General features: G+C 47.0%; 1 protein-coding gene across 9 annotated transcripts in view; it reads left to right on the plus strand.

Moving 5' to 3' along the window:
- The window catches only part of LOC142065847 (discoidin domain-containing receptor 2-like), a 63,132-nt gene extending 48,651 nt beyond the window's left edge, over window positions 1-14,481 (plus strand). For all 9 annotated transcript variants that reach the window (XM_075112532.1, XM_075112536.1, XM_075112539.1 and 6 more), the window contains 7 exons: window positions 136-331; window positions 1,535-1,779; window positions 4,351-4,472; window positions 5,989-6,186; window positions 8,934-9,168; window positions 10,573-10,722; window positions 11,957-14,481. In XM_075112532.1, coding sequence (XP_074968633.1) covers window positions 136-331; window positions 1,535-1,779; window positions 4,351-4,472; window positions 5,989-6,186; window positions 8,934-9,168; window positions 10,573-10,722; window positions 11,957-12,097 — 1,287 coding nt within the window. In that variant the 3' untranslated portion in view covers window positions 12,098-14,481. The remainder of the gene's footprint in view (window positions 1-135; window positions 332-1,534; window positions 1,780-4,350; window positions 4,473-5,988; window positions 6,187-8,933; window positions 9,169-10,572; window positions 10,723-11,956) is intronic.
- The last annotated feature ends 73 nt before the right edge of the window (window positions 14,482-14,554 follow it).

A 14,554-nucleotide genomic window follows, 5' to 3' on the forward strand; every position in this document is an offset into this window, starting at 1 on the left:
GCTAAAACTCTGTTCTCACAGCAGGGCAGGATGCCAGCCTTATCCAAGATATTACTGGAAATGGCTGTGATTGCAGCCAATACATTACTTAACAACTGAGCATCACCTCAGCATTTTTTTTCCTCTCTTTTGCAGGCCCCACGTCGAATCCTGGAGGAGGATGCCACAGTTCGCCTCTCCTTCTACAGCTACACCATTGCAAACAACCAGACTCAGATCCACCAGTCAAATCCCACCTATGAACGTGCTTTCCCACTGGATTTGGAATATCACCAGCCAGCTACGCTGCTTCAGAAGCTTCCAGAGCTCTCCCAAAGTGCCGAGGATTCAGGTAATGTAATAGTCAAGCTCCAGAAGTTACATGTTTATTTTTCTGTTATTTCTCTCAGATTTTGAAATGTGCAATTTCTCAGTGTCTAATCTCCTCTGACTCCTATGCAATACAATGCTGACCCAGGGACCTAATACAATATTCTGGAGCTCTGAAACATTTTAGCATGTAACTTCAGCAGATGGAGCACCAGCCCCACAGGAGGATGATGGCCTTTTATCATCCTCTTTGAAGACTGCTTATATGTTACCCAGGTCATCTTTTAGGAGCTGGTTTTGACAATCACACATTGTTTGTCCCGTCAGCCCCTTGGCATTGGAGTCGCTACATGCAGCACTCCTGGGCTGCCCAGACTGGCTGGTAGTGAAGACCTTTAGCACCTTTTCCTGCAGCAAGGGCTCTTTGAAATTCCCTTAGAAAAAGCAGAGGGAAATGCAGCAGAGAATTGTCAGCGGTGCCCTAGTTTCCAACCCCTGGGGAGCTTTTGGATGCACACAGAAGGGAATATTTCCAACAGTCATTTGTACTCAGAGATGGCAGTGCTGATTAGTGAACGGAAGGGCTGCATTCCTCAAGCACTGACAAGTTGCTAAGATCCAGCACTGGTCTACACAGGGAGACTGATTAGTATTGAGTCAGGATGTGAATTTGAAGTAGAACAAAAGTTCTGTGTAATACTGACCATACAGGTTGTTAATTATAAAGAGTTACGCCATGGTATTTATGTGAATAAGCTGTAAGAGGTAGCACAGCATGCTAACAGAGCACATGAAAAATGGAAAGCCCAATCAGTTGCAGAAGCAAATCCAGAGCAGGTTTGACGTAAACAGCTTTCCTGTGTCAGGTAAGGGGAACAGATCATATTTAGGATGAATCAGAAACAGGAAATCACTTCAGACTCATGCCTCCGTGTCTGGGCAAGAATTTTAACTCTTATAACTGGATAGAGAGGCAGCTGTTGAACACAAATTCACTGGCACCTCACAGGTATTCTGGTGTCTGCAGAAATGTGGCTTCCTCTGGTTTAAGCCCTAGTTAAAACAAAAGTGTCTCCCATTTGGATGTATCTTGGTACAAGGTGATAGGCGTGCAGCTAGGCTGAATTCCCAGAGCTCTGCAGGATCAAGAGGAGTGGAAGCCAGGCCAGACTGGTTTTAAGGGAGTGAGTGTGTCTGACTCCACCTGTGTTTGGTTTCCCCTTAGTGTGCAGTGGGGACTATGCTGAGCCTGACCTGACCAAGTCCACTCCTCACCAAGGCTTTCAGAACAATGTTCCTCATTATGCTGAAACAGATATCGTCCACCTGCAAGGCGTGACTGGCAACAACATGTATGCAGTCCCAGCCCTCACTGTGGATTCACTTACCAAGAAGGACATCTCAGTGGGTGAATTCCCACGGCAGCAGCTACGACTCAAGGAGAAGCTGGGAGAAGGACAGTTTGGAGAGGTACAGCCATTCTCTTCCACACTTCCTCCAACAGAAAGGAGATGCCTGGCACAGTGATGCTTCTGAGCTGCCTCTTGGGCACTGCTTCATATTTGGGGGCTGAGGGACCTGGATACCAGTATTTTATTTAATACCTTTGCTCTTGGGGAAAACTGATGACATGCTTCAAAGAACCCCGTTTTCTACCTGTGAGGCTCTTGCTTGGTACCAGATAAATCTTTCTCAACAGATGAGCTTTGCAAACTTTATTTGTTCACTGTCTGTATCCCCATTTATTACCCTGTACAAAAGGCCTGGGAATGTGGGTTCAGACTGTTTCACAATCTTCCGCTGACATCTCAAACCTGTGATGGCTGTCACCCACCTTTAGGCATGTGAGTTTGAAAACTCTTGGCAGTGACTCCAACCAAGACAAATTGATCCTAGCTGTAAAAACAGCTTTCACATTAACAGGTGGAGGTTTTGGTGGAGCTCTGCACGCTGACCCAAGCAATGACAGGCATTTTCCCAAGCACTGCGGTGCCCTCACATATTCTCTAGCATTGTTGCTTGCTCAAACCCCAGTTTGTGTCAGAAGCCTCAGGCAGCATGATACATGCATCTGTCATCTGCCAAGCTTTCTCTTTACTCCTTGAGCTCCTTTCAAGCTGTGAATGTTTTCACCATGTCTTTTCTTCTCTCCCTGCTTCACTTCCACACTATCGCTAGTTCTGTACTGAGCAGCTCTTCCCCTCTCCTGCTCCCACTATTCCACTGTCTCTTTCTTCTTCCCAGCTTTTTCTCACTTGCAGCCTTAAATTCTACCTGTCTACAACATTTTGGCAAAGCACAGCCCTTTACTGACTGCTTCCTCCTCTGTGATGTGCCCATCCTTATAGTTCCTCTCTTCTGACCGCACACCTTGCCTACCCCAGCCCCTTCCCTGGCCCCCTCGCTTCTTTCCAGACCACTCCGTGTACTGGGAAGGTGCTGACATGCTCAGCCTCTTCACCTGGCTGTCCGTGTAGCCCCTTCTGCTGTTGCATGGATCCTGCCTTGTCTTGGGCTGTGCTCCAAAAGTGAAACAGAGAGGCTTTTTTTTTCTCCTTGTTTTGTTTCTGGTTTCTCCTTCTCTCTTGTTCTCTCCTAATAACTGTCAAAGCTTTCTCCTCCTCCTTTGTGTTGTCAGCAGCAGCCAGGCTCTCCAATCTCCATTCCCTTGGAGATTGATTCAGAGCCCGTACATTTCCTCACATAGCAGGCTCTCTCCCTCACTTCTGCAAATGTGCCTCATCGCATTCTCCCGACTCTCCTTCTCACCTCCTTTGTCTTTACTGGTCATCATCATGCTCTGCTCCGCTGCTCTGGCTTAGTGAGCAGTCTTGCTTCTAGCAACATGGCTCATAGCTGCTTTTCCCACCTCTCCACTCAGAGCTTTCTTCCCTTTCAATCTTTTTTTCTTCCTTGCTCCTAACCATCCACTCCCTGGACTCTGACACATTAATTATGTGTGCTTTTTAATACATGCTCTTAGTACCGTGGTGCTCTTTCCTATTCCTAGTCTCGTGACTGTACTCTCACCACAGCAGATTTCATTCTCCATGTAGCTGCAGCAGTGTCTTTGTACTCTTGTTTCTGTTCTGGGGGTTTGTCCCATTTTCCATGCAATCTTCTTTTTCTCGTCTCCATGCTTGTCACATAAGTCCTTAGTGCTTTCTTCATATAGAATTCATTAAGTTCCCATTATATTCCCCTCACTGCTGCAAGTCTTTGACTGACATCCATTCTGCTCTGCTCCTCCAGTCCTTTTTCTGGTCTCACACACTTGGGTCTATCTACTTTCCCCACCCCAGCATCTCTTGCCCGGTTCTCCATTTGAATAAGCGTTCTGATAACTTCTTAAGCAAGTGTCTTCTCACCCCTTCTTATACAACCCTGGCAGTAATTTTGTCTTTATTAATTTATTTATCTGAAGAACTGGAATTCTGTGTGCTCATTAGAGTATTCATCTCTGGGTATATTCACAGGTGAGATGTTCACATCACGCGCACACAGGCACACACACACTTTTCTCCTTTTCTTTGGGAATTAGAGGACTTTGGATAGCTGTTGTGGTGACTCAAGCCAGGCTGCAGGACAGTTCTGGGCTTGTATGGCTGGCGTGATGGGCTATACGTGCCAAACCTGCTGCAGCTATGCTGTGCGCATGCACGTGCAGAGTAAAGCAGCCAACTCCAGGCACAGTGGCCTTCTTGAACACCTCCAGTACTTGCTGGGTGAATTGGACTGTCCCAATAGTCTACTGCACCAGTCTGCATGCGTGCAGTAAAGTCAGTGCACTGGGGACACGCCAGGCTGCAATCCACATGCATTCCTACATCAAGGGCTATACAGTGTATGTACCTGTTTTGTCCAGAACATAAGGCCAACTCTATGGGCTGTTTCTGATCTGAACAGTGTCACCTTCATAAGATCATTCACTTGGTCATTCTGCCAGCGGTGACTGAACTGGTCACCTCAGTGTGACGTTGTTTTCTTCTGGTTTTCTGCCTGTGCATGCTCTGATAGTTGCCTCTGCTTTCTGCCCCGCAGGTGCACCTTTGTGAAGCCGATGGCCTGCTGGAATTCCTGGGTGTGTCACCTACAGAATTTACTCACCACCCAGTTCTTGTAGCAGTGAAAATGCTGAGATCAGATGTCAACAAAACAGCCAGGTAAGCTCATCCGCAGCGCCCACCATCTGAGAAGGAAAACAAATACTCTCCAAGCAACACTGTTGCATAGGATAACCATGGTGACATCTGTCTGACAGTGTCATGTGTCTCTGGTGTATGTTCTGTGTGTTCATGTAAGGAACAGGACACAAACAGGGAGCGGGGGATAGGAATAGGTGTAATGTCAAACTGAAATGCTGTATTAATCCTGTTTGCTGGGTGCGGTGGGTTGACCCTGGTTGGATGCCAAGTGCCCACAAAGCTGCTCTATCACTCCCCCTCCTCAGCTGGACAGGGGAGAGAAAACATAATGAAAGACTTGTGGGTAGAGATAAGAACAGGGAGAGATCACTCACCAATTACTGTCACAGGCAAAACAGACTTGACTTGGGGAAATTAGCTTAATTTTTTACCAATCGAATCAGAATAAAGTAATGAGAAAACAAAAACTAAATCTTAAAACACCTTCCCCCCACCCCTCCCTTCTTCCCAGGCTTAACTTTGCTCCTGATTTTCCCTACCTCCTCCCCCGCAGCGGTGCAAGGGATGGGGAATGGGGGTTGTGGTCATCACACGTCTCTGCTGCTCCTACCTCCTCAGGGGGAGGACTCCTCACACTCTTCCCCTGCTCCAGCATGGGGGTCCCTTCCACAGGAGATGGTCCTCCATGAAATTCTCCAACGTGGGTCTTTCCCACAGGCTGCAGTTCTTCATGAACTGCTCCAGCATGTGTCCCTTCCACGGGGTCACCAGTCCCGCCAGCAAACCTGCTCCAGCGTGGGTTCCTCTATCCATGGAGCCACAGGTCCTGCCAGGAGCCTGCTCCGGCATGGGGTTCCCATGGGGTCACAGCCTGCTTCGGGCATCCACCTGCTCTGGTGTGGGGCCCTCAGCGGGCTGCAGGTGGATCTCTGCTCCACCACTAACCTCCACGGGCTGCAGGTGGATATCTGCTGCACCGTTAACCTCCCTGGGCTGCAAGAGGACAGCCTGCCTCCCGTGGTCTTCACCACGGGCTGCAGGGGAATCTTTGCTCTGCTGCCTGGAGCACCTCCTCCCCCTCCTTCTCCACTGACCTTGGTGTCCGCAGAGGTGTTCCTCTCGCATATTCTCACTCCCCCTCTCTGGCTGCAGTTGCACGGGTTTGGTTTTGGATTTTTTTCCCCCTTCTTCAGTATGTTATGACAGAGACGCTACCACTGTGGCTAATGAGCTTGGCCTTGGCCAGTGGTGGGTCCATCTTGGAGCTGGCTGGCATTGGCTCTGTCAGACATGGGAGAAGCTTCTAGCAGCTCCTCACAGAAGCCGCTCCTGTAGCTGCAACCAAAACCTTGCCACACAAACCCAGTACGCTGGGGAAGGGGTCAGTGTTGAATGCAAGCACAGACCAGCTTTCAAACTTGCTGTGTGCAGGAGTGTAAATGTCTCTGAACTGAGATCTTCTTACGTGCCTCCTCTGCTTTCCTTAGACAAAGGAATAGTTTAGGATTCGAACCTGTGTTTTCTGTTTTACAAGAAATGATTTCCTGAAGGAGATCAAGATCATGTCACGGCTGAAGAACCCAAATATCATCCGGCTTCTGGGGGTGTGTGTGCGTGATGACCCACTGTGCATGATAACAGAGTACATGGAAAATGGAGACCTTAATCAGTTCTTGTCGCAGAGGGAGATCTACAGCAAATTTGCCATTTCAAACAATATTCCCTGCGTCAGGTAAGAGGAGCTGCCCATCTTTGGGATGAGTCAACGGTACAGAGCTACTGGGTTTATCTGCTGTGCCTTCCAGGCAGTGACCTTCCTCCAGCCCAGCCATTCCCAGGACACGTACTGTGGACACTAGTCCTGCTTTGTGTGGGAGGTTGTTCTTGAGGCCTTGGAGATCTGTGATCCCGTGAAGTGTCCCTGACTGTGGGCTGTTACGGTCACAGTGGCCAGCTTAGATTACTGTTTTCTGATGTGACCATCTGTTTACATTAGTGGGCTTGCATAAAATATTTCATTAATATGGAAAGCCAGTTGCATTACAGCAAGAATTCTGGATGAAAATCAAGAATGTCTCTTCTGCTTTTAAGGAGGTTCATATGTTCTCTGGATGTCTAAAAAAATATATATTACATGAGGAGAGTTGAGTGTGGAGCTTCACTAAGGAAAGATTCCATCAGCCAACAGAAGGAGAATATTTGGCAAAGAAAACCAATTTCTGTCAGCAGTGGCACTCATCTCACTCCTCTATGGAAGGATTAAATCTAACATAAGTTTCTCTTCTATGGCAGAATCCTTTCCTCAGAGGAGAGTTGTGTGTAGGACTAACATATTCCACTCAATAAAGACACGTGCACTGATCAGAAGTTGCTGCATTGCTTAGCCTTTGACATGTACCTCCCTAAAGGATTAGATTTATTTATAGTTCAAGAACTAGACAGTTAGGCAGAGCCAGTTCTGTCAATGGACTGGACAGGAGATGGCTGAGTCTGACCATGTCGAGACACCACCAGTGTTTCTGGGAGTAGCTGACAGCGGCCAGTAGTCCTGTTGGGAAGTGTCAGACTGGCATCCTGCAGTTATGGCACACCAGGAGCTGTAGGATGGGAGAGGCTTTGCATCTCAGTAGAAACATATTCCAGCTCCCTCCAGTCTCCTGCCCTTTCTACACATCTGAAACAGCTTTCACCTTTCGAACCTGTGGCTTTTTTTCCTGGCCAAAACCTCAAACTGTCCTTTCTTCTTTATCTCCTCATCTCTCATCCGATTTCAGCACTGTCACTCACATTCTTCCTTGGTTTCCATTTACCTCTAGTTTTACTTTTAGTTTGTCTTTCTTTCCAGCTGATCCTTCAGCCTCTCTGTCCCTTCCAGCCAGATATAGTTTCACGTTAAAGGAAGCTGCTCTGACCAGCTCAGGTATCTGCCTATATAGGAGTCATTTACTGAGAGTGAAACAAATTCCCTGGCCAAAGACTGCAGCTTGTCTCTGCCAGTGCCTGTTGGGTGTCTGATTGACTGGGTGAGGTCCAGCCATCTCACCTGTCTCTTAAGCTCAATACTTACTGCACCAAATGTGGTGACCAGCCCTTTCCTGCAGGGAGGTCACACATTTGTGCATCCTCATGGCTCGTTGGTACTTGCAGTGCATCTCCCTGCCATCTCTCTGGCTGTCTAGCAAATCTTGAAGATGAGTCTCCTGTCCTACCCCTCTGTATGCAGGGGCGGCATGCGTCGGGCCCTGCAGGGCTTGCTGAGCAGAGAGGCAGGGAGCCAACAGGTAGCTGCTGATGGGACCCTGCCAGGGTGCAGGTGGGACGGGGAGACGGGGCTTCTTGAATGGGCAGAGCAACAGCCCCAGACAGAGTGACACCTGTAGCCGAGCAGGGGGAAGGGGGAAGGCTGGATCTGGAGGCTGTGCCTGCTCCTATGTGAAAAGCCAGCAACCAGGTTAACAAGGTACAAGTGGGTGCCACAGTTCCTTCTCTGGGGGCACAACGGGTCCACTTGGATCAGGAGAAACACTGAGCTGACTGTGGGACTCTGCTAAGTGTCACCTAGCTGAGTTGTTCACCGTACTGCAAGCCTCGGAGGGCAGCAGTGCCTAGACCCTGCTACCGGGGCGAGGGGCTGCCTCTGAATCTCTGTAGCGATAGCTTAGCTATTGATGAGAACAGATAGGCTGGGTCTGTTATCATTAGACGCATTACATTAGTGTAGTTCGGAGAATACGGTAATGCTTTTCTCACTGCCACCAGAGGAAGAGAAGATTAAGACTTTTTAATGAGCTTTATCAGAGAAACACTAACTGAACATTTTTGCTTGGTTGTGTGAAGCATCTGAGCGTGCACAGTGGGAAACCAGCTGAGTGTCACAGAATAATCGTGTGTGAAGAATGCTGGAAGTCAGGTGGTCCAAACTTTGTGTATTACGCAACTTTATTAATAAATTATTTTGATAATGGAATTTAAAATATATTAGATGCAAAAATGTGTCTGTTTATATTGTCACTGATATTAAACAGTTTTAAAGAGTAAGTTCCCTTTAATGTTAAGTGACATTAATGTAAGCATGCAATAGTGGCATTGTTTCAAATACCAAGCTAAGCAGTTTTTTAGATATTAGATTCTTAGGTTGTAAAGCTTAATTTTCTCTGCAAAAAGTTGATGCTTTGATGCACAAACACTTTGAAAACCTTGAGATTAATGCTTGATATTTAAAAAAAAAAAGGGGGGGGATGGGGATGTAAAATTCCAGGGGCCCTGAATTATTGTCTGTTCTTGGTTAGTCAGCTCAGGAACTTGGCTTAGCCTGGCAGGTGGGGGTGTTAGTGCCCTGAAACTAGACGGTGTAGTTCCACTGTTATGGCAAAAATTAAAATGACAGGTCACTGTCAACCATCGAATGCAAGGAGTTGTCAAGTGTGGGGAACTCTATTGATTTCTTTTTTTTCTTTGTTTTGTTTTCTTTTAATGCAGCTACTCTAACCTGCTGTACATGGCCACCCAGATTGCCTCTGGAATGAAGTATTTAGCGTCTCTGAATTTTGTGCACAGAGATCTGGCAACTCGTAACTGCCTGGTGGGGAACAACTACACCATCAAGATTGCAGACTTTGGCATGAGCAGGAATCTTTACAGTGGGGATTACTACCGTATCCAGGGAAGAGCTGTACTGCCCATACGTTGGATGGCCTGGGAAAGCATCCTCCTGGTAGGGACTCCACAAAACCTTTCTCTCTCCTTTCCTCTGGTTCTTCACTGTGCCCCTGAAATAGTAACATGGGTATGTGTAGAGATCCTTATAGCATCAAAGTGTATGCTACGGTTGGCCCCAGGTGAGATGTCTACAAGTTTGCATTGGACATAACTGAGAATCTGGAAAAGGAGTGTGTTTTTGCAAATACAGCACAGATCATCTGGGGCATAACTTCTGTTCTGTGCCTGGCTGGCATCTAGGATTCCTGCTGGAATCATAAGGAAATTGCCTGTCTGGGCTTATTTCCCCAGCTGTGAAACTGAGAGGGACAGGGACAGAACTTTACGAGTTTCAAGTGCCAAGTCTGGTTTTGAGGTTGGGGTTTTGTTTTGTGTTTAAGGGTCCTGCTGTTTCCCCTTAGTAGATTGTTCAACAGCCCAAACACAACCGGTCTGGATGCAGTTTCTTAATATTCAGCCCCACATTCCTTTCTCAGACTAGTCAGTGAGATCACCTGGTTATACTTTCTTACAACACACCCTCTGAGTACCCATAAAAATGGTAATTACCTCTGCTATAAAGACTGATAGGCCTAAGCTTTTCTAAATTCGTCCTATTTTCCTGGTTACAGCTGCATCTAAACCATAAGTCACTCTCATCTTCCTTGTGTGAACATCTTCCAAACATTGACAGACTGCTTGGGTTGCCAGATAAGCCTGGGCAATCCGGGTCTTGGACGTTTTCTGCCCAAATAGGCCCTCCAGTCCCCGACTGTTGTCTGTTATTTTCTGAGCCATCTTTAGCTTCTTTTTACTTCTTCAGAAACACATTGTTCCAAACATGGCCAGTTTGGGCACATTTTTCAAAGACAGAAAACAGGGACAGCAAGCAGGCACTAACTGACTTCTTACATGTGCAAAGATCAAAATTATCTTGGCCTTCGCTGAGTCTGGAGTCTGCTTTGGGTCTGCTTTCACCCTGAGGGCTTTGCTTCCTGTTCAAAGGCTTTTCTGTGGTGCACTGCTGCGCTTTGGGTAGAGGTAGGCAGCAGCCACCCACCCCGTGCCACAGTGCATTTTCCTACTGCTGCAGGCAAATACAGACTTTCTCAGGAGGGACAGTAGTCTCTGGCTTTCTCTGAGACTTGCTCCCTGTTTCAAGAGGTTTGCCCCAGTGAAAGCTGTCCCGGGGATCCCGCAGACATGCTGCTCCTGCCCTGCAAGGCAGCAGTGTCATACCTTGGTCCCTTTGTGCATTGCCAAGAGCAGGTCACCTGCTCTGCTGCCTCTTCGCAAGAGCATTTTCCCAGGTACAAATTCTGCATCCTTGCGTTTAGCTGCAGGGAGTGTAGACTGAAATAGTTTTTGCTGAATATGTGCTGTGAGCAATGCAGGCTTACAACATCCTTTCTGTTCACAGGGCAAGTTCACCACAGCCAGTGATGTCTGGGCATTTGGGGTCACTCTCTGGGAGATGTTCATACTGTGTAAGGAGCAACCGTACAGCCTCCTCTCAGATGAACAAGTCATCGAAAACACAGGAGAGTTCTTCCGGAGCCAGGGTAGGCAGGTAAGAAAGCAAATGTGACGTCTCCTTCCTTAACTTGACCTGGTCACATCCAAGTGGATCTCCCCAGGTCATTCCTGCTGTCCTTACTGCTGTTATCAGCAGAAATCTCTGCTTCTATTACTCATCTTCTCCAGTGTGTCCTGCCTCTCTTCCCCTTCCTCCAGGCTCATTGCACTGGCTTTTCCTCTCTTGGAGTCCCACTGGAAGAACCTCTTGGCCCAGTCCAGCATTTCTTCCTTATAAGCCACTTTTCAATCTGCCCATAATGCACTGTCCTCCTTAGCTTTTCTGGGCTCTCCTACACAATCTTTTTACTCTTTTCCTTTGTCAGATGTCTCTCCCACTAGTGTTTTCTCAGAAAGATGAGGAGGCACTTGCTGAGATGGGGGAGGAGGCGTCGTTAGTGCCCAGGACTTAGATACTCTCTGTAATATCTCCACATAGGCTGACAAGCCTTTGGCCATCCCTAGTTGCTGAAGGGCTTTTCTGTGTCAGTGTCCTCTCTTACGAACTCCCAGGCAGGACTGTGCACACCACTGCCGCTACCTGCAATAGATACCAGCGATGACGCAGGACAATCCAGCAGCTCGGTACTGAGGATCACTGTACCCCAAAAAGTGGGAGTGCCAGTTGTTTGCTGTTCTCCCAAAATTCACCTTTAGCACCAAACAAGTTAAAGGATTAAGGGGAATAAAATAATGGAAGGTTTTATTCACTGTCCCCGAACACTAATGATTTAGTGAAGAGCCTAAAAGATGTGTATTGAAATGAGAGGGGGAAAAATAAATTCTGCCAAGCTGTGCTTTAGATAAGCTCTAAAAGGTGTTTTTTCTGTCTCTGCTAACAAGCTGTCACGATGCTTAGAAAGCCTCATGGGTTGTCTACGGTGAGTGAAAGTATTTGGATTTTATTGTGGTAAATTTGGTTTTGGTTTGTTTCGCTGTCACTTGGAAGACAAATCTCTCTGAAGCATTCATGTTTCCTGGGGGACAAAGGATTGTTTTGTGACCAGCTCATCAAACAAGTTGGCAGTGTGTCCATAGTGCCATTTGAGATGGCGTCAAAGCTCCATCCAAACCTCACTGCCAGATTCATGCTTAATGGATTTCAAACATTGCATGATGGCTATGTCTTGTAAACCTAGACTGAAACTGTCCTTTTGGTGTTAATTTAGTAGAGGATCAATTCTTTTATGAAAAGCCCACTGAAATAGCTGTATTTTTCTTCCTTTCAGATCTATCTCTCCCAGACTCCTCTGTGTCCTAACCCTGTGTTTGACCTGATGCTGAAATGTTGGAGCAGGGATATAAAAGATCGTCCCACTTTTGATGTGATTCACCACTTCCTGCTAGAACAAATGGAATCAAACATTTGACTCCAGAAAAAGAGACGAAACTGTTGAGAACAGAGCGACTATGGTGTCTCTTTGCCTGTACCTCACAGGAAGATGGTCAGGCCACCATGCTCTCTTCCCTTGACTGTTCCGTATTTAAGTTGAGATGTCCATGGCAGCTGCTCATTCTATTGGCCATGGTCTGACACACAGGACCAGAGGATCTCATTTGGTTGAAAAATCATCTCCTCTTCTGAATCATTTCCTGGGAATACTGTGAGAGGGGTTTTATTTGATACCCGTACACCTTTGGGCAAAACAAATGAGTAAAACTTTCTGAGGGACTTGGAGCTCTCTCCTGCGTGGAATAGAAAGCTACCAGTCGGTGAGAGCGCTACCACTCAAGAACAGATTTCGAGAAGTAGAGACTTCAGTCTTCTAAAACTATTCCATTAAATCAAATGGAAGTCTTGTGCACATTAGCAAGTGTTTCTGTATGCTCTTGCTACAGACAATATGTATAGTGAGAGACTAGAAATGTCTAGAGCTAGGGAATGGTCTAACAGACATGAGAACTGACGGAGCTGGAATTAGCAACCCTTTGGAAGTAACGCTACCAGGGTCTACGGAGGATGCTGATACGAGAGTCCAAGATCATGTTCTTTTTTCCTGTGGTTGTTAAGCACTGCTTTTGTTATATATGTGCGTTTTCCCCACACTGGATTTTTTTTCTAGAAAAAAAAATTTTGAAAATGAATGTTAAAGGTCATAGGAAGGTCACTTTGGTAGAAGATCTTCTGACCTACAAATTAAGGCTAGGCTAGGGAGTTTGTATTGAAAAGTAGCTGATACTGTACTACTGTCACTATGTAGATTTATTAGCCTAATGAACTTGTAGCCACAATGGACTGATGTGCAATTAATCCTGTATAAGTACCCATTAATATGAGATCTCTAAGTCAATGCTGTTACACGTGCAGAGGGAACTTAGATTTGGTGAAACCGGATGGCTGAGAGCAGAACCCGCGATGTCACTTGTCATAGCTCACGTGAGCGGAAAAGGAGCAGAGTAGGGGTCATCCCGAGCACACGTGTGCGCGCACGCGCTCAGATACGTATTTCTAGCGCCAGTGGCTCCTCTTGAGGTCTGCGGCAGGTTAGTGCCGTCGGCCAGGCAGATGCACTTTGGCCCAGGCTCCTTCGCTGCCGTGACCAGATCTGGCATCAGGAGATGGGACAGACATATCACCTTAGTCTGGGTTTGGTTTTATTCTGGATGCTCCCTGCACAGCGTAAGAAAATTTACTCATTGAACTTGGGGTTGTGTTTTTGTTTGTTGTCTCACAAACGGCTCATTCTCTGGAGGGTTTTAGAGGGCTCTGAAATCCACTTGGAGTGAGATAGAGAATTCAGCTCGCTTCCACAATAAATCCATTGTGGATTTACTGGGTGCGTGGGGAATACTTTGCTATTCCCTCTCTAATTGTTTAGCAAGATACTTAGGACCAAACCAAGTTATCTCATAAACTGGGAGGAGACGAAAGCTCAGCACTTGGCTTTTCTTAGACAACATCCAGCATAGCATATATTTCCAGTAAAGATTATAAAGATAGTTTTTATCTTAGCCACAAGCATAGTGTGAATGGCTGGCTGTGCTAGGAGCTCTGTAAGAGGGTGCTGCTGGGAGAGGGAATATCAAAACAGTTATAATACAAGGATAATTGTGACTGTTAAGTTGAAATGAAAAAAAACTGAATTGGCAGACGCCAATCCACGCATGGCCATGACTGCTCTCCAGGCAGAGCAAACTCCGTTGTGAAGTTTCCCAGTTGCAGCTCACTTGATAGGAGCCCAGGTTGTCCTGCTGCAGACCTGGCGTGGGGTTCCCCTGGCTGCGTGTGGGTGTCTCCACCTGAGCTGGTGCTCTGAGCCCCCTTCAAGTGGTAAGGAGCTGGAGGGTTCAAGTCATCTCATCTCCCTGCAGGGGCTACGTGGGCTCAGGTGAATCTCACCCCCAAATAGGGGTTTTTTTGCCTTTTTTTTTTTTTTTTTTCTTCTTTGACTAGAGGGGCCCAGGGTGAGCTGCCGTTACACGTGTGGACTGTGCCTGGAGCTGGGCGATGGGGGTCGAAGCCAGCGTGGTCTCTGCTGCAGCCTGTCGGGCCCTGGTGGCTGGCAAACCGCGCGTCAACTGTATTTCTGGAGTATTTCTATCCTGTCCCAGAAAATGTACCCGAGCCATACACAGCTGTGTGCTTGATCTCCTGTATGTGATCCAAGTTTAGAGATACCAGAGCGCTGTAACGTCACCCGGATGGGCTTTGTACTTCTGTTGCGGCAGGGCGCGCTGTTCCTCCGCTGACATGTTGACATACGAAGTTTCTCTCATATCAATAAATTCTAATGATAACCTTGACAAAAGTGAATTTATACTTTTTGCCTGGGTGTCTGCACTGAGGACCGATATTTCGGTCTGATTATTCAGTAGCCCTTTGGTAA

This window comes from Phalacrocorax aristotelis, chromosome 17, assembly GCF_949628215.1.
Source record: "Phalacrocorax aristotelis chromosome 17, bGulAri2.1, whole genome shotgun sequence".
NCBI classification, from domain to species: Eukaryota; Metazoa; Chordata; class Aves; order Suliformes; family Phalacrocoracidae; genus Phalacrocorax; species Phalacrocorax aristotelis.